This window comes from Drechmeria coniospora, chromosome 01, assembly GCF_001625195.1.
Source record: "Drechmeria coniospora strain ARSEF 6962 chromosome 01, whole genome shotgun sequence".
Lineage (NCBI taxonomy): Eukaryota > Fungi > Ascomycota > Sordariomycetes > Hypocreales > Ophiocordycipitaceae > Drechmeria > Drechmeria coniospora.
In genome coordinates, this window is record NC_054389.1 from 8,631,651 (window position 1) to 8,650,444 (window position 18,794).

Here is an 18,794-nt window from a genome sequence, read left to right on the forward strand (position 1 = left end):
TCGCGTGTTCGGGGCCCGATGCACCAATCGATAACGCAGATGTCGCGGATGCTTCGGTTCACCTCGCCTCCCTCACCATGACGCTCATGCGTTGGGAGCACCGGCGGCAGCAGCCTTGCTGTCCGTCATCCCCTCGGCGCCCTCCTTCTCCAGCAAAGTACCGAGGTAGGTCAAGTCTTCGCGCGCCCGGTGATCTTTCTCGTAGATGCGTCGGATCACCTCCCACTCGGTGCGAGACATCTGGAATGCTTGCGGCAGGAGGAATTGCACTGTAGGCGCGCTGATGAAGGCACCGAGCACCTCGCGCGCAACCGACTGGCCTGCCTGCTGCGCCTGGTAGTTCTGAACTTCCGTCATCGGTGGCGCCGCAGCCGGCGGTTGGCTTGTCGGTGTCGGCTGCGGCCGTGCGTGAGGCGGCTGCGGGATGGGCACCGGCGTCTGCGGCGTCGCCGGCGAGAAGGCCGGACCCGACATGGAGCTGGTCCGCTGGGCCGCTGCCGGTCCGGACGCCTGTCCCGCCGGCGAGGAGCCGGCGCCATGCAACGCCTGCGCCGTCGCCGACGCTTGCTGTCGCTTGAGCTGCTCCGGGTCGTTGCGGTAGACGAAGACGGCGAGCAGCATCGGCTCCGTCCGCGACTTCGGGATGTAGTTGTCCACGAGGTTGTACATGAACTCGGGGTGACCATCCTCGCCGGCCGGCACGGGGACGAGGTACGTGTCTCGGACGTTGCCGGCCACCTTGTCGCCGACGACGCCGTAGCGGCTCTTGCTCGAGAAGTAGTCGACGAGACGCTCGAACTCGGGCTGGGAATCCGACGACGAGGGCGTGATGCTCACGACGACGATGTCGGTGAGGTTGCTGTACCGCAGACTGCAGAGGTACTCGATGGCGCTCTGCTGCTGGATCCGGCCGGCGACCGTCATCCTCTTGGGGATCAGCTTCGTCCAGGGACCGACCGAGGCGAAGTTGGCGCCACCCACGTGCTTGGCCGTCGCCTGGAAGTCGGCGACGGAGCTCATGGCCAGGGACCCCCGCCAGACGACATCCGGGTCGTGCGCCTCCTCCGTCGGCGAGTAGGGCGGCGATTCGTTCTCGTCCTCGAGCATCCTGTCGACGTCGGCGTCAATGCCGGGGCCGCTCGTCTTCAGCGCCGGCCCAGAAGGTCGCCGGATCTGGGCCGTCGTCGGCGTCTTCACCGTCGAGAAGACTTTGTTGATATCAAAGTTGGACTGGGTCGGGGATTGCCGATGGTCTCCTGGCGACTGGGGATGGTCCGGCGTACCGACGGCGAACGACGCACGCTTCGCGGCGTTGAGTCCTTCGCTCGCGCCGCCGTCGGACGGCTTTCGTCGAGGTCCCGCCGCCGTCGGCATCGGCGTGTCGTTGACGGCGCTCTCGTCCTCGACGACTTCCTCTCCCTTGTGCGTCCGACGGACCCTAGGTCCCGAATCTTGCGTGTAGAGGATCGACTGCTTCTCCGCTCGAGCCCTCATCTCGGCCGTCTGGCGCTGCAGCTCGGCCGAGGCCATCTGCTCCGACGTCATGACGGCCAGCGTCGCCGGCGTGTGGATGCCCCCCAGCAGCCCGTGGCACAGCTCGGCGTTGTTCTTGAGGTTGAAGGCGAGCGACTTTATCTGCTGCGTATACTCCTTGAGACCCCTGCCGACCGGGTGCGTGTCGAAGACGGCGCGTTCGACCTGCAACGCGTACGATTCTGCCGTGCTGTCCTCGGATGCGTCCTCGGGAATGTCAAACTCCTGCTTCTTGACCATCGTTCCGATGACAAACAAGAGCGACTTTTTCAACGCCTTGGCCGGTCCGACCCGCGCTCCGGGCAGCTCCGCGATCGTCGCCGCGAGGTCCGCGGGGGGGATGTGCTTCGCAGGGAATCGGGCGGCGGCCGGCACTTGCACCGGCGCCTTGACTGGAGCAGGGACGGGAGTCGGAGCGGGAGCGGGAGCGGGAACGGGAACGGGAACGGGTACGGCATCGTGTTCGGATACGCGCCGCAGCTTCGTCGACTATGCTCCAAGTCAGTCAGCGGGTTCTCCCGAGCTGCTCCGTAGGGGTGTTCCTTACCTTGCCATCGACATCCTGAGAGTCGTCGCGCGATTTTCGCTTCACCTGCTTCGGGGCCGGCTCCTTCTTGTCCTTGGGCGTCGAAGCCGGTGCCGCTTCGGGCGTTGGCGACGCCTTGACCTTGCTTCCCCCCGTCGTCGTCTCGCCGTCCAGCTCCTCCTTGGAATCGCTCATGCGCTTGCCCTTGGCCCTTCGCCCGCCCTTCCTCTTCTTGCGTTCCGACTCCTCCGCGTGCGCCTTTCGCCGCCCCTCCCACGGCCTCTCTCCCTTGGATATGGCCTCGAGAAGCTCGACGTGATCTTGCGGTCGGCATCGCTCGCACCAGTAGTTGTCGGGAATCTCGTCCTCGAACGAGCTCACGCCGACGCAGACGTTGTGCTGCCAAGCGAAGCACGTCTCGCACGAGATCCAAGCCTCGCCAGAGTCTTCATCTTGCTCCGTCGCGCCGCAGACGCAGCGAATCACCTCCTCCGGCTCCTGGGACTGCTCGAGCTCCTGCTCCTGGGACTGCTCGAGCTCTTGCTCCTGTGCCTTTTTCGACTTCTTCGTCTGTCGGCGCTTCGGGGCCGCCAGCTCGAGGTCCTCGAACGACTTTGTGTGCTGGCCTTTGGTGGCCCGGACAGAGCGTCGAGGCTCCGCTTCACCTGTCGACCCAGCCGTCGTCAGTTCATTGTTCGTCTCGAAAAGCCACCGTTCGCCTCCGCCGCGCTCGGACGGCTTCGTGGCATGTCGTCGGGGGGGGGGGGGGGGGGGGGCGTCGACTCTCGCCTCGGAAATGGAACGCTTACCAGACATGGCGATGTCTATGCCTTGGGCGGAACGGACGTGTGTAGCGTGCAGTTGTTTGCTCTACTGTTGTGGAAAATGCAAATGGCGGCAACCAGGCATGGAAGTTTACGGAACGGACAGCACTAGGATCACGACTATAGCGACCGGCCCCCTCAACTGCCCTCCAGCAAAATCTTCACACCGCTGAGGTTGCAAGTCTGGTGAGCCCTTTCTTGCGTCGCCTCACCACGTAATGGCACGTCGCGATGTCCAGGTCCAGCTCCGCTCGGCTGGTGCGAGCCGAGGATTCGACGCGAGGGAATACCGTGTCCAACGCGGGGATGTTGGCGAACGCGGTCAGGAGCGTCAAGGTCGTGCGGCGAGCCCCGGCTTGTGGTGCGTTGCGAAGGAAGATGGGAGATGAAGTGGTAAGATGTTGGCAAGATGCATGTCAGGTCGAGATTTCCGCCAGGTGCTCGAGACAAAATATGCTGGCAGTGGCGAATGGCAGTCGTGGTCTGGTGTGGTGGGTAGGTAATTGATAACGTGCCTCAACCACTGATTGGCCTCCACTTCTGCTCACCTCGTAATAGGTTGCTGTCCCCGCGGGCAGGCCTTTCTGCCTTGCATCCAGGCTCTAGACTCTGGTGGAAGGTATGGGAGGGAGGGAAGGACTACCATTAGTAATTATTACTGTACTTAAGAAGTATGTACCGAGTACGGGATACGGAGTAGTACTCCGTACCAGAACATAAGTACTCCGTACTCCGTACAGTACTTACTGTTTGATGGCGCAGACACTTACCACGGGCCAGTAGTACCTGTACATGCCTGGTCGTACTCACGTGCGTGCTACGACCAAGGCCAAATATAACCAACTACTTAATAAGTACTAACTACAGTACTTGCAAGTACGTACATGTACATGTACATACACCTGTACTGTACTGTACGTTGTCACCATCCAATCCAAGTTGGTGAAACCTGTCGGAGTATCTTCGGCTCATCTGACAGCCTGAGGTGTCAAGTCCAGCACCAGCCTGGACCCAAGCAAACGATTGGCAGACGAGGCCGAGCTACCGCTCAGGTGTACAGCCTACGCGGCAGCTGTGCCTGGAGGAGCTTCTACTAGTGACGCCAACCAATCTCCATCTCCAAGCACCAACAACGGCATCGTTCCACCGTGCTTGGCCAGCAAATTCCTCTCGCCGTGCTTGCCTTTGATACCCTTCTGGCCGATCCATCAAAGCCTGCCTGTCCGGTACACGATCGGACGACTACAACCAGCTTCTCTCCGTCACCATGTCTCGCCGCTACGATTCTAGAGTACGTCGATTGATGAAGCTTCCGTGGCCCATCTAGCTGACCAGGCAGACAACCATCTTCTCACCGGAAGGTCGGCTGTATCAAGTCGAGTACGCTCTCGAGGCCATCTCCCACGCCGGCACCGCCATCGGCATCCTCGCCAAGGATGGCATCGTCCTCGCCGCCGAACGCAAGGTCACCTCCAAGCTGCTGGAACAAGACACTTCGGCGGAGAAGCTCTACGTTCTGAACGAGTATGTCATCCGCCGCCGCCGCCGCCGGCAGGGACCCGGGCTGACGCGAGCAGCAACATGATCTGCGCCGTCGCCGGCATGACGGCCGACGCGAACATCCTCATCAACTTCGCCCGCCAAGCCGCCCAGCGCTACCTACTCACCTACAACGAAGATATCCCCTGCGAGCAGCTCGTACGTCGGCTCTGCGACCTGAAACAAGGATACACGCAACACGGCGGCTTGCGACCCTTTGGAGTCTCCTTCATCTACGCCGGCTGGGACCCGCGGAGGCAGTTCCAACTCTACCTCAGCAACCCATCGGGCAACTACGGCGGATGGAAGGCGACGAGCGCCGGTGCCAACAACGCAAGCGCCCAGAGCTTGCTCAAGCAAGACTACAAGGAGGATTGCACCCTGGACGAGGCCTGCGTCATGGCCGTCAAGGTGCTGAGCAAGACGATGGACTCGACCAAGCTGAGCAGCGAGAAAAGTGCGTCGTCGTCCGCCTCCTCGGCTGCCTCCAAGCCTCCTCCCCGCCCCATCTTTACTGACGTAACTCGCTCCAGTCGAATTCGCCACGGTCGGCCAAACCGACGACGGCAAGATCTACCACCGACTATGGAGCGCCGACGAGATTACGGCCTTGCTGAAGGAGCACGACCTGGCCAAGACGGATGATGCCGAGGACAAGTAGCGCAGTGGAAATTTTCCATTGGAAGGTGTAGAAATGAGCTGCCAACAACGGTCCTGTAACAATACGCAACCTGAACGTCATCAACTCCCTTTCGCCACCGGCCAGGGCCCTCTCGTGACGCCCCTCGCGACGGTGGTGGGCGGCATGGCCGACGTGCACCTTCCAATTCACGTGCCGGGCTATCCAAAATTCATCACGTCGGTGAAGTCATCCTGCCATGCGACCGCGGTGCCTGTTCCACATCAGCTCAGCTCACGTACTTTGCCCATGGAAGAACGCTCATAGCATACACCGGCCGCACCCTCCTCTTCGTCCCTGACGCGGTGCCACCCCAGGGGGTCCGCCTTCGCGCTCGGCGGCGGATGAGGCTCGTGGCACCTGGGGCTGGACAGCTTGGGCCAATGCCTCCTGTAGCTCCAGTAGGCGACGCTCATGCCGAGGGCGGCACCGACACAGACATCGTACACGTCGTGGCGGTAGTCCTCGCAGCGGGAGATGGAAATCAAGGCGGCGCCGATCAGCGGCATCAGGCAGAGCAGCGCACGGCTCAGGTCTCGTCCGCCGACGGCATAGTGAAAGACGTGCAGCTGGCCGGCGAGGAAGAGGCTGAGGAAGCCGAGGCCGGCAAAGGAAAAGGACGAGTGCCCCGAGGGGAAGGAGCGCCAGCCATCGTGAAGCTTGCGGTCGTCGGTGCTGGTGCAGACGGTTATCGTCACCAGGACATTCGGCTTCGTATCGGCCGACGGGTGACAGCGGTCGAGGAGGTCGGGTCGTGGACGGCCGACGGCGTTTTTGATGATGTCGGTGAGGAAGGAGGTGAGGACGACGGCGATGGCGAAGGCGAGATACGTCACCTCGTGCTTGGCGGCCGCCGATCTGGTGACGACGTTGTAGGCGACGAGGACGCCGAGGGGGAGGAGGATGGCGTAGATGATGTTCAACGCTTCGTGCCCGTCGGCCGTGAGCTTCCGTCTCTGGCGAGCCATGGACGCTGGGCAGGTGACGAGGACTTACGAACGGTGACGCGCTCATTCACGGCGTAGGGGTAGGCAATGTTGAGGTCGTTGATGAAGAACATGCGGTGAAAGGGCGTGACAAATTGGACAATCTACAAAGGCGACAGAACAGTGAGTCACCATTCTCATGCTCCCGGTATCGACGGGGTAGACATGGCTCTCGGCGCACCAGGAAATAGCCAAAGAGGAGGACGAGGAAGCCAAAGTAGTCCGGAGCGTGCGTGGTCTGTCCATGTTAGTCGTTTGTCACACTTGGTCGTCACACAAGAGGCCACGGAAACGGAACGGTGAGAGGGTGTAGGGGAGGGGGGCGAGGAGAAGGGGGGGAGGGGGGGTATCGAGTTCACCGACCTTCCATAGCCTGCCCAAGGCCGACCTCGGGGGCCCCATCGACGACGAGCTGTTGGCTCCCGCTGAGGCCATCGTGATCGTGTGTGGCTACCGTCACCTCCCGGCCATGTGCACAATGGACGGCCGGATCGTGGTGGTGAGGGTTGAGGGCAAGACGACGAGCTGTCGCGAGCAGTGGGAAAGAGGACCAAGTACGATTTAACAATAGCAAGGTCGTTGAAGAATGCTGGATCGATGCTCTGAGACTATAAGTGGCAAGGCGGTTCCCCCATGTGTAAGCCACAACTCTGTTGGCTGTCGGGGGCAGCTGCCAGGGCAAAAAGAGTTTGAGCATGCACGAGCCGGTGCCAGTCCCACTCGTAACCGAAACGAGCCTCGTTCACGTAGACAAACCAGGTCCCGAGAGGGAGAAACTGATGGCAGAAAATTGGAGGATGGATCTACATATAAATTTTCCCATGAGGGTTTCTCGTACACCTCACAGTCAGCTTGTACGAAATACATGATAATCACAGAAGCTGACGGTTCGCCCTACAGGGTGGCAACGGCGGTAAGGAGGAGTGCAGTATTATTACAGCACAGTGCAAGTTCGTACCGCAAGACAGGTCACTCAGTAATTCCTACTGTACCCCGTTTTGGCTGGAAGTGCTAGGCTGGAACCAGCCAAGCAGTACGGTATCAATTGTACCCGTGCATGCACCGTACGTTGAACACCTGCAGTACTTACAGTACATACAGTAGTACGTACTGTACTCCATGTGCACATACGGTACTGTATACTAGGCGGCACTAGGTGCTGTAGGTACTTGTCCTGTCCAGCATGCAAACTGCAACAAGTGCAGGTACCTACCTGTAAGTTCTCCGTACTTGTACTGTACTTACCTTAGTACTAATACAGGTGTACTGTAAGTAGTAGTACAGGTACCTACCAAGTAGGGAACACCGAGTAATACTAGGTAGTTAGTGGTGCCCCGCCACCCAGCACCATTGGCTGAAGCCTTCGAGGCATAACTTGTACTTAGGTACAACGGAGTACGGAGTACAATAATTAACATGGTCGATTATTGCACTATAGATTACGTCCGGCTTCGCAAACAAACAGCACATTGACAGGTTCGGCTTCACCATCGCCCGCCACGGCACTGGTCCGGCAACATGTCCAAGCTCAAGTCAACGTACGTACCCTCTGCTGCCGTGCTGCCTCCCGGCTGGACGGAGCACAAGGCGCCGTCGGGACACAGCTACTACTACAACGCCGACACGAAAGAGTCGACCTACAAGCGCCCTGGTGCGTCACAACCCCAGGCTGAGCCAGTGTTCACTCCCAACCCATACTCCGGCATCCCGAATCTCTCGGACCCCCGAGTTGCCAATGCCTACCTTGCTCAGTTGGGCAACGCACAGCCGCCGTCGGGCGCACGCGACGGACACGACGGGCGCCGCGGACGAGGCGGCCACGACGGTCGTCCGCGGCCGCAGCCAGTGGACAAGCCGCGGAGAAAGGAGGCGATCCCGGGGCACGAGCCGTGGCTCCTTGTTTACACCAAGTACTCGCGGCGATTCGTCTACAACCCGGTCAAGAAGGCGAGCTACTGGCGCTTTCCCGAGAAGCTGATGCCCGCCATTCTCGAGCTCGACAAGGCACGAATCAGCAGCAAGGCGGCAACCGAGGATGAGGGGGGGGAAAAGCCTCTCGCAGGACCGCAACCGGCGCCGAGGCCGGAAAGAATACGCGAGACAGCCGCCGAAGCCGACGGAGACGGCTCCGAGTATGAAGAGGTCGAGGTCGAGGTCACGGACGACGAGGGACAGGGGGCCGACGACGAGGACGAGCTTGGCGGCCGACACCCATCGAAGAGGCAACGGACGGATGGAACCGACGAAGACGAGGCCGACCAGGGGCCGGTGGAGTTTACCGAGGCCGACATCGCTGCCCAGTTGCAGATGATGGGTGCCGAGTACGGCCTCGAGCCGGGCGACTACGACGACGGAAACATGGAGGATTGGCCCGAAGGCACAGAGGGCGTCGAGTTTTCGGAAGACGACGCCAGGTTCCTGTTCAAGGACCTCCTCAACGACTTCGGCATCAACCCCTACAGCCCGTGGGACCAGCTCCTCGACGACGGCAAGATCGTCGACGACGCGCGCTACACGGCCCTGACGACGACCAAAGCCCGTCGCGAATGTTGGGATGAATGGTCGCGCGAGAAGATCATCGAGATGAAGGAGCGGCGGGCGAAGGAGGAGAGGAAGGATCCCAAGGTTGCCTACCTCGCCTTCCTGCAAGACAAGGCAAGCCCGAAGCTGTACTGGCCCGAGTTCAAGCGCAAGTACAAGAAGGAGGAGCCGATGAAGGAGGCCAAGCTGTCGGACAAGGAGCGCGAAAAGTTGTACCGCGAGCACATCAGCCGGCTCAAGATGTCGCAGCCGGCACGCAAGTCGGACCTCGCGGCCCTGCTCAAGTCTCAACCGGCGCACCTGCTGCACAGCAAGTCGATGTCGACGGGGCTGCCGACCCAGATGCTTTCCGACATCCGGTACATCTCGCTCGAGCCGTCGGTGCGCGACCCGTTGGTCGAGGCCTACGTGCAGGCCCTCCCACCGCCACCCGAGGATGCCGCGGCGGCCGAGGAGGACGAGGAGAGGCGCAAGGACCGCGAGGCGCGCCACCGGCGCGAGCAGGCGCTGGAGGAGCGCAACCGTGCCGTCGAAGAGCAGAAAAGGCGAAGGGAGAGGGAGGTGGCGGCGAGCAAGGCACGCCTACGCGAGGGGGAGCGCGAGATTGAAGAGGCCATGCGCGTCGGCAAGCGGGGGCTGCAGAGCCAATTGGGCGATGGCTGAGGGTCTCATGATGCCATGCCACGATGCATTGTAGGCCGTCCCATTTGTCTCTTTGGATGTATGCATTGCAAGCCATCAAAGGTCGGCAAAGAACCGGTCCGCTCTCCGCTTGGCGTCTGCCGCCGCCGCCTCCATGTGTTGCCTTGTCATGATGCCATCTTCGGTGATGTAGCAGTCTATCAATGCGGCAGGCACCCACTCAAAGTACACATTCCTGACGTCGACGGCTTCCCCATGAACGTCTGCCGCGACGGTTCCATCCCAGCTCCTTGTCAGTTCGGCCGCGTCATTCTCCTCCTCGTGGACCGGCCTCTCCACCGGAAGTATCTTGGCCTTCTCGGCGAGGACGGCAACTTTGACGGCGGGGGATACATGGCGAGCGGCGAGGACGGCGGGCAGCGAGCCGACCTTGTTGCTGACGTTGCCGGCGCCGTCAATCAAGTCGGCGCCGAGGAGGACTACATGCGCGTTCCTAGCGGCCACTCCGGCAGCGGCATCGGCGTAGAGCGATATCTTGCTCGACGAAGGCGAGAGGGCGGGGGCGAGATGGCGGGCTGTCTGGGTGCCTTCAAAGAGTGGGCGTGACTCGAGGATGCGGATGTGCAGAGGCGACTCGGCCGAGGCGAGAGCGTGACCGAGGGAGGCCGTGACGGTTCCGCTGGATGAGAGGGTGAGCATCCGGATCGGCCGATCGGCGCCTGCCGACACCTGCGTCCGGAGAAAGGTGGCGAAAGAGGTGGCGATGCAGGTGCTGGCTTCTCGCCCTTGTTGGACGAGGTCCTTGACGGAGGGGAGAAGGGTGTCGACGAAGCCGCCGGGGAGCACCTGACCGGCAGGTAGTTTCCGCTCTATGACGGCGAGAGCGGCGAGGAGGGCGTTCAAGATCGGGGCGCCCATGCTCTCGCGGCCATTCTTCCAGATATGCCAGGCGACGGTGCGGACGGTGCGCCACCAGGCGTCCTTGGTAGGCGTCGCCTCCAGGCGGGGCAGGACGTCGACGAAGAGACCGAGCGCCTTGTCGGCCAGCAGCCTCGCACCGCTCTCGTGATCTTGCTGCAGGGCCCTTAGGCCGCGGCCGAGAAGGGTACCGGCGTCGTGACCGAGGTCGAGCTCAAACCACACGCGGCGCAGACTCTCGCGCAGACGGGGCACGCCCGGGAAGGTGTCGTCCTCGACGTCCGCTGGATCGAACCAGGCAAAGCCCTCATGCTCCCAGTCGAGGGTAATGCGTGCCTCGGCGGCGGGCTCGGCATCGAGGATGAAGGCGAAGGGGTTGATGGTCCACTCGCGCTCGACCGAGGGGTCGCCGAAGGAGTAGGGCTTTCCCTGGCGGAAGAGGCGCAAGGACGAGGGCGTCAAGCCGGTTTCCTCGCCAATCTCACGCCAGGCGGTGGCGAGGGGGGACGCATCACTGGCCTCGACGCCGCCGGCGATGGGAGCGTATTTGTGTCTACAGAAAGGAGACGCGGGCGCGAGGTTGGCATCTATCCGCTGCCGCTCGGGACGGAGTGTGGACGCAGCGTTGACGAGCGAAGCGGGACGAGAGGACGTACTGGTAGGTGCTGACGGCACCGCTGCGCTTGAACAAGGCCACCTTTGGCCGGCGGCTGGCGTCACCGTCGGGGAACTTGAAGATGAAGCTGCCCGCCACCTCCCTCTTCTTGAGCGCGGCCATGGTGGTGGAGAAGGAGCAATGGCGGGAAGGTCGACGAGGTCCAGTCGATGGGTATATGGACGAAGATGTATGCTTGTAGTGGGTGCGGCACGAACTGGACAGCAGCCTCAGCCTCGGCACCATGTCGGGCTCACACTCTTTCGCCGTCCTGTGGGCTGCGGCGTGGTTGATGTGTGGGCGATGGCGTAGTCGTGAAGGAGGAACAGTGTCGAGCTGTTGTTCTCATATTCTGTTATCGATATCATGTAGTTGTACAGTATGTACGGAGTACGGAGTACCGTGTACTCCGTAGAGTCTAGCAGTACGGAGTAAATGTACATGTGATAATGCATATAATGTAACTGCGTACTTATATGTAGTGCAAGTACGGAATACTTGATTACAGTACATGTACAAGTACTACTACAGTACTGTAGGTGTAACACATGTAACTATTTACAGCTCTACGGAGTACTCCGTACTGTAATAGGTACTTATTACTTACTGTACTTACTTAAGTAAGTGCTCCGGAGCGGAGGTATGTACGTTGTGTGCGCTGCAGTCTCTGAGCAAAAGTGACGATTCAATTTTGGTCGCGCTACCACTACAAAGCGAATCGACACTTTTGCCAACCCTCTACATAAATGCAAGCATGGAGCAGTACCTACTTACAAATACAATAACAAGTATCATAACGTACTGAACATGTTAGTGCTATACAGCGTATACCCTGACCGAGTACTCCGTACTTATAAGTACTCAGGTATTTGCCAGCCTGTTTCTCGACGACGGAGACAAAGTGGAGCCGCGGAATCGTGCGACAGGCGTCGAATGGACTGCCTCATACGGAGCGCCTGAAGTAGAGCTGCATTGGCAGTGTTGAAACCAGAGGTCAAGCATACAGCGATACCTCGTCGGACATTTGCAAATCCATAGTCACATCCGAGTGCCGATGGATCAAGGCATTCATCTGTTCTGTCCAGGGGTAGATCATCGAGCGAGGTGGGAGTGATGCCTCATGTAAGCAAGTACATTTGGGGGCAAAATAGTAACAGCTATCCAGCCAAAAAGTAAATTTCTTTTGGGCTCACGCGCGGGTAATACTTGACCGACGATAAAGAGATACTTGCACTTATCGTACAAGTCCACACATACATATGTGCTACCCAAGGAAACTGCACGCGTCATACGAGTGCATCGTACCTCGAGCCTACCTGGAGTTGCAGCATACGGCAAGGCCTCCCAGGGGATCGGCCAGCAGCACGTTGGCTGCCCGGAAAAGACCCGGACGGCCCGGGAACTAGGCCGGAGCTCTCGCCCACCACCCTTGCTGACCGACACGAGCGATACACTCCAGTCTCCAGTGCCATAAACCCCTGCTCACTGGAGGGCGTGTGTCTGGCAGAAGGGAAACCGGGCTTCCGTTGGGTGTGCTCCATTCTGCAGTCAACGTTATTTGAAAAAAAAAAAAGAGAAAAAATCCAGTTCCGTCCTAGGTGCCGTGCCGTACGCCGTTGTTGGATCCGGGGGCTCGCTCTCTGCAAATCCTCCGGGAAGGACGATGAGCTGTCACCTGCTTCTGTATCCGTCAACATCGGACCGCGGGCCTCGAACCTGGAGATTTTGGCCGAGCATTTGCAGAGGCCTATATATTCAGTAGGTATGCACATGCACACGTGCATGAACGAGTTCATCCAAGTTGGTACGCAAATGAATGTGTGGTATTACGGAGTAAGTAGTTCGAGCCATGCTTTGTTTGTACGACGTGTAACGTGGGGAATGCGACACTCTCCGTTCACGGTTCTGCGAAGGTGGTGAGCACAAGAAAATATTACTGCATGCACGTATTGGCACAGGTCAGACCACGCCACGCCACGGGCGCCACCATGGACCCTACCGAAAACGAGATCGCTAGTTCGGCCTCTCACGGCGAGCTGGGGACGCTGGAATGTGCCGCCAGGAACCCCCTGCGCGAACCCCACCTCGGGAATTTTGCTCTGCATCACGAGCCATGTTCATGTAAGTACTACTCCAGCACACCCGGTACTCCGTACGCCTCCTGTACCTGCACATGTTCCGCTGCAGTGCTTGCATTACGAGCAGCTGGTTGGAGGTGTGTAGGTAATGTGCCGTAGAAACGGCACAGTACGGAGTCGGTACTTGGTCCTTTCGTACAAGGACGCGGATGAGTGAGTAGTTGACGTCACAAGCCAAAAGACTGCAGTAGGGAATTGCAATTATTTGCAAGGCTACGCTAGGATCCCGTACGCCATCCATCATCCATCAACCATCAACCATAATCCATCATCCATCATTCATCCTATCCATTCATCATCGCCTTGCGCGGAAACAAGACGTAGACATCCCGGGACGGTGGCACGCAGACGGGACGGAGTCGAGCTGCATGGTGTGATTGTGTGATTTGCTGTGCTTGGGTCGTGAATGGACGCTTCCGGAACCCACCCGGCTGGCGTTGCGCCGGTCCACGGGCTCCACCACGTCGGCACCGCGAAGGCGTACTTGGGTAAAAATGACTGCTCGTACTAAAGTAGAGTAGTAAGTAGGCGCCCTCGTACGGCTTGACATTGGACAGGCCCGGCCGGCTGGTCGCGTTGTTGAAAACGGCCAGCAGCAGCATGGCGGCCAGGAATGGCCTGCCCACCGTCCAGCGCGAGGAGCATCGAGGGAGCAGCTATTAAACGCCTGGTGCCCCGAGAAACACCGACGGCTAGCCCTCCCAGTCCAATGTCCAACCGGATTGAATGAATGAACGGAGCGGTGACATGGGTCAATGACCGACTGGTGATTGTTTCCATCACATTACCTTGTTCGCCATCCATTCTCTCCTTGCTGATTTGATCCGCGACCATGGCGAGCTCTGCGAACCAGCCTCCGGCCGAAGCGGAAGCCCGTGGGGCGCTCGGGTCCCCAGACGAGCAGAAGCCGGCGAAGGAGAAGAACAAGGTGGACGCGGGAGCCGACCAGGTCGAGCAGGAGCCGGCCCGGTCGAGCAGGAGCTCCGACGATGGCTCGACCTCGGACGACGACGAAGACGGCGAGGCCGGAGGGCTTCTGCGCCGCCACGACACCTCGGCCATGATTGAGCAGAACGAAAGGTCCGAGATTGTGCGCATCGCCACGGCCCTCTCCAGAAGACGATCCAGCGTGGCCGTCCCGCAGGTCGGTCCGAGCCCTCTGCCAGGCATCGCGGAGGACCCGGCCCTCAACCCTGAGAGCACCGAGTTCGACCTCTCCAAGTGGTTGCGCAACTTCGTCGAGCAGCTGCAGGAGGAGGGGTTCGTCGCGAGACGCACCGGCGTCACCTTCAAGGACCTCGACGTCTTCGGCTCCGGCTCGGCCCTCCAGCTGCAGCAGACCGTCAGCTCCGTCCTCATGGCCCCCGTGCGGCTCGGCGAGTTCTTCAGCTTCGGCAAGAAGGAGCCGAAGCAGATCTTGCACGCCTTCGAGGGCCTCGTCTTGAGCGGCGAGCTCCTCGTCGTTCTCGGCCGACCCGGCTCCGGCTGCAGCACCCTCCTCAAGACCCTCTGCGGCGAGACGCACGGCCTCAACCTCGGCGAGAAGTCGTACGTCAACTACAGCGGTGTCCCGCAGAAGAAGATGCAGAAGGAGTTCAAGGGAGAGATGGTCTACAACCAGGAGGTACGTGGGAGCGCGAACGAACCTTGATTCTCCCCTCCCCTTGCTTGCCATGCTCCCATTCATCCACCGATTCATCGTCCTCCACGGCTGGTCGGCAGCGGAGGCTAACCGGAGTCGAAATTCGCCCTCTCTAGGTCGAGAAGCACTTCCCGCACCTGACGACCGGCCAGACGCTCGAGTTTGCCGCTTCCGTCCGCACGCCCTCGCATCGAATCCAGGGCATGTCGCGTGCCGAGTTCTGCCGGTACGTCGCCAAGGTCGTCATGGCCGTCTTTGGCCTCAGTCACACCTACAACACCAAGGTCGGAAACGACTTCATCCGCGGCGTCTCTGGCGGTGAGAGGAAGCGGGTCAGCATTGCCGAGATGGTGCTCGCCGGTAGCCCCTTCTCCTGCTGGGACAACTCGACGCGTGGCCTCGACTCCGCCACGGCCTTCAAGTTTGTCCGGGCCCTGCGCATGTCGAGCGACCTTGGCTCCCACACCAACATCGTCGCCATCTACCAGGCCAGCCAGTCCATCTACGACCTCTTCGACAAGGCCATCGTCCTCTACGAGGGCCGTCAGATCTACTTTGGCCCCGCCGACCAGGCGCGAGGCTACTTCGAGAGGCAGGGATGGCTCTGCCCTCCTCGGCAGACCACCGGCGACTTCCTCACCTCGGTCACGAACCCTCAGGAGCGGCAAGCCCGCGAGGGCATGGAAAGCCAGGTCCCGCGCACGCCCGAGGACTTTGAGCGATGCTGGCGCGCCTCTCCCGAGTGCCTCGCCCTGCGGAACGACATCGCCGCCTACGAGCAGGAGTTCTCGGCCGAGCAGCAGCACGAGAGCATCGTCAAGTTCAGGGAGCAGAAGAACTTCCGCCAGTCCAAGCGTGTGCGGCCCAAGTCGCCCTACATCATCAACACCTGGATGCAGCTGAAGCTGCTCACGAAGCGTGCCTACCAGCGCATCTGGAACAACATCTCGGCTTCCATGACCCAGGCCGTCTCCCAGCTCGTCATGGCTCTTATCATCGGTTCCATCTTTTACGGCACGCCCGATGCCACCGTCGGCTTCTACGCCAAGGGCTCCACCCTCTTCATGGCCATTCTCCTCAACGCCCTCACCGCCATCGCCGAGATCAGCGGCCTCTACGAACAGCGACCCATCGTCGAGAAGCACGCCTCGTACGCCTTCTACCACCCGGCCTGGGAGGCGGCCGCCGGCATCCTCGCCGACATACCCATCAAGTTCGTCACCGCCACCGTCTTCAACATTGTCCTCTACTTCATGGCCGGCCTGCGCGAGGAAGCCGGCGCCTTCTTCCTCTACTTCCTCATAACGTACATGTCAATCTTCGTCATGAGCGCCATCTTCCGAACCCTCGCGGCCGCCACCCGGACCATCTCCCAAGCCATGGCCCTGGCCGGCGTCCTCGTCCTCGCTCTCGTCATATACACGGGCTTCGCCATCCGCGTGCCCGAAATGCACCCTTGGTTCTCGTGGATCCGATGGGTAAACCCCATCTTCTACGCCTTCGAGATCCTCGTCGCCAACGAGTTCCACAACCGCAACTTCACCTGTTCCGCCATCATCCCGCCGTACTCGCCGCCGCAGGGCGACTATTGGATCTGCAACGCCATCGGCGCCGTTGCCGGTGAGTACACGGTCAGCGGGGACGCCTTCATCGCCGAAAACTACGAGTATTACTGGTCCAACGTCTGGCGAAACCTTGGCATCCTCTGGGCATTCCTCATCGGCTTCATGGCCTTGTACTTTCTCGTCGCCGAACTCAACTCCTCGACCACGAGCACGGCCGAGGCCCTCGTCTTCCAGCGTGGCTCCGTCCCGCAGTATCTCCTCAAGGGGAACGGCAACGCCGGCCAGGAAGCCGGAGTCGCCGCGAAGGCGGATGCGGCCACGAAGCCCGACGGCGGCGGCGCCGACGTCAAGGCCCTCGAGCCTCAGAAGGATATCTTCACATGGCGCAATGTCGTGTACGACATCGAGATCAAGGGCGAGCCTCGCAGGCTCCTCGACCACGTCTCCGGCTGGGTCAAGCCCGGGACGCTCACTGCCCTCATGGGTGTCAGCGGTGCTGGCAAGACGACTCTTCTCGACGTACTCGCGCAGAGGACGACGATGGGGGTCATCACCGGCGACATGCTCGTCAACGGCAAGCCTCGCGACGCATCGTTCCAGCGAAAGACGGGCTACGTTCAGCAGCAAGGTATGTATTGCGCCCGCGCCCTTGTCCATGCCGCCGCACTGGCGACGAGGGCATCGCTGACCGACGGGCAGATCTTCACCTGCAGACGGCCACCGTCCGAGAGAGCCTACGATTCAGCGCTATGCTCCGCCAACCCAAGTCGGTGACCAAGAAGGAAAAGTACGCATTCGTCGAGGAAGTCATCAAGATGCTCAACATGGAGGACTTCGCCAACGCCGTCGTCGGCGTCCCGGGCGAGGGTCTCAATGTCGAGCAGCGCAAACTTCTGACCATCGGTGTGGAGCTCGCCGCGAAGCCGAAGCTCCTTCTCTTCCTCGACGAGCCGACGAGCGGACTCGATTCCCAGAGCTCCTGGGCCATCTGCGCGTTCCTGCGCAAGCTGGCCGACGCCGGCCAGGCCATACTCTGCACAGTGCATCAGCCCAGCGCCATCCTCTTTCAGGAGTTCGACCGCTTGCTCTTCCTCGCCAGGGGCGGCAAGACGGTGTACTTTGGCGAAATTGGCGAGAACTCGCGGACGCTGCTGGACTACTTTGCCTCCAACGGCGCCCGCCGTTGCGGTGACGAGGAGAACCCCGCCGAGTACATGCTCGAAGTTGTCAACAACGGAACGAACAGCCACGGCGTGGCGTGGAACAAGGTCTGGGACGGCACTGCGGAGGCGCAGTCCGTACAAACCGAGCTGGACAGGATTCACGGCGAAAAGCAGCAAGCCATCGACGACAGTGGCCAGACCAAGGACGCTCGAGAGCAGTCCGAGTTTGCCATGCCTCTGTGGACTCAGCTGGGTATCGTCACCCAGCGAGTGTTTCAGCAATACTGGCGAATGCCCAGCTACATATTCGCCAAGTTCTTTCTCGGCACCTTTGCCGGTCTTTTCGTCGGTTTCACCTTTTTCGACGCCGATGATACCGAAGCCGGCACGCAGAACGTCGTCTTCTCCGTCTTCATGCTCACCACCATTTTCTCCACCCTCGTACAGCAGGTAAGCATTCGAAGATGGTTGTGGGAGCGAAAGAGACCCTGCCTACCCCCACGCCCCGTTGCGAGAATGCAGCTGACGGATGGATGGATGGACAGATTCAACCCCAGTTCATCACGCAGCGGTCACTGTACGAGGTTCGCGAGAAGCCCAGCAAGGCATATTCCTGGAAGGCATTCCTCTGCGCCAACATCATCGTCGAGATCCCGTTCCAGATCGTCACCGCCGTTCTCATCTTCGCCTGTTTTTACTACCCCGTCGTCGGGGTCCAGTCTTCGGATCGGCAGGGGCTCGTCCTCGCCTTCGTCATCCAACTGCTCCTCTACAGCTCCGTGTTTGCCCATTTCACTATCGTCGTCATGCCGGACGCACGTACGGCGGCCAGCGTTGTGACCGTGCTGACGCTCATGTCCATCATCTTCAGCGGCGTTCTCCAGACGGCCGAGGCGCTGCCAGGATTCTGGATATTCATGTATCGCGTCAGCCCCTTCACCTACTGGATCGGCGGCATCGTCGCGACGGAACTGCACGGGCGACCCATCACCTGCTCCTCCACGGAAACGTCGGTTTTCAACCCTCCGCCGGGCATGAGCTGCGCAGAGTACCTCGCGCCGTTGGCGGGAACGGGGCCGGGCGTGCTTCAAAACCCCAACGCGACCGAGGCGTGCGCCTTCTGCCCCGTCACGACGGCCGACGAGCTTCTGGCGCCGTCGGGCATCTACTGGTCGGAAAGATTCAGAAACTTTGGAATCTTTTGGGTGTACATCGTCTTTGACGTTTGCGCCGCCGTTTTCCTTTATTACTTTTTCAGGGTTCGGCAGCCGAAGAAGTCGCGTTTCTCTTGGCTCACCATGCCTTGGTCCAAGAAGAAGAAGGCGAAGAAGGCTGTCGCCGCCGAAGAGCAGGCTGACGCCGCGGAGAATAAGGCGGAGGGACGGACGGACTCATAAACCTGAAGCCCATGTTTATAATTTCACTTCTGCTGGTAGGAAAGAC

The 18,794-nt window shown here is 60.4% G+C and overlaps 6 protein-coding genes across 6 annotated transcripts; 3 read left to right on the forward strand and 3 right to left on the reverse strand.

The window, feature by feature from the left end:
* Nucleotides 1–84: 84 nt before the first annotated feature.
* On the reverse strand, nt 85–2,875 carry DCS_02280 (uncharacterized protein; the record flags this gene model as incomplete). Its single annotated transcript, XM_040799608.1, has 2 exons — nt 85–2,022; nt 2,081–2,875. The coding sequence occupies 2 exons, from the start codon at nt 2,873–2,875 to the stop codon at nt 85–87; spliced, it is 2,733 nt and encodes a 910-aa protein (XP_040660491.1).
* Nucleotides 2,876–4,150: 1,275 nt separating this feature from the next.
* On the forward strand, nt 4,151–5,083 carry DCS_02281 (proteasome component Y13; the record flags this gene model as incomplete). The annotated part of the gene is made up of 4 exons (XM_040799609.1): nt 4,151–4,174; nt 4,223–4,407; nt 4,461–4,879; nt 4,956–5,083. The coding sequence occupies 4 exons, from the start codon at nt 4,151–4,153 to the stop codon at nt 5,081–5,083; spliced, it is 756 nt and encodes a 251-aa protein (XP_040660492.1).
* Nucleotides 5,084–5,262: 179 nt separating this feature from the next.
* On the reverse strand, nt 5,263–6,522 carry DCS_02282 (uncharacterized protein; the record flags this gene model as incomplete). Its single annotated transcript, XM_040799610.1, has 5 exons — nt 5,263–5,315; nt 5,385–6,026; nt 6,098–6,191; nt 6,269–6,325; nt 6,451–6,522. 5 exons carry the CDS (start codon nt 6,520–6,522, stop codon nt 5,263–5,265), a joined length of 918 nt encoding a protein of 305 aa, XP_040660493.1.
* Nucleotides 6,523–7,605: 1,083 nt separating this feature from the next.
* Nucleotides 7,606–9,291, forward strand: DCS_02283 (FF domain protein; the record flags this gene model as incomplete). Its single annotated transcript, XM_040799611.1, has 1 exon — nt 7,606–9,291. The coding sequence occupies one exon, from the start codon at nt 7,606–7,608 to the stop codon at nt 9,289–9,291; it is 1,686 nt and encodes a 561-aa protein (XP_040660494.1).
* Nucleotides 9,292–9,366: 75 nt separating this feature from the next.
* On the reverse strand, nt 9,367–10,966 carry DCS_02284 (uncharacterized protein; the record flags this gene model as incomplete). Its single annotated transcript, XM_040799612.1, has 2 exons — nt 9,367–10,741; nt 10,845–10,966. The coding sequence occupies 2 exons, from the start codon at nt 10,964–10,966 to the stop codon at nt 9,367–9,369; spliced, it is 1,497 nt and encodes a 498-aa protein (XP_040660495.1).
* Nucleotides 10,967–13,813: 2,847 nt separating this feature from the next.
* On the forward strand, nt 13,814–18,748 carry DCS_02285 (ATP-binding cassette transporter ABC1; the record flags this gene model as incomplete). Its single annotated transcript, XM_040799613.1, has 4 exons — nt 13,814–14,605; nt 14,740–16,816; nt 16,888–17,801; nt 17,897–18,748. 4 exons carry the CDS (start codon nt 13,814–13,816, stop codon nt 18,746–18,748), a joined length of 4,635 nt encoding a protein of 1,544 aa, XP_040660496.1.
* Between the last annotated feature and the right edge of the window lie 46 nt (nt 18,749–18,794).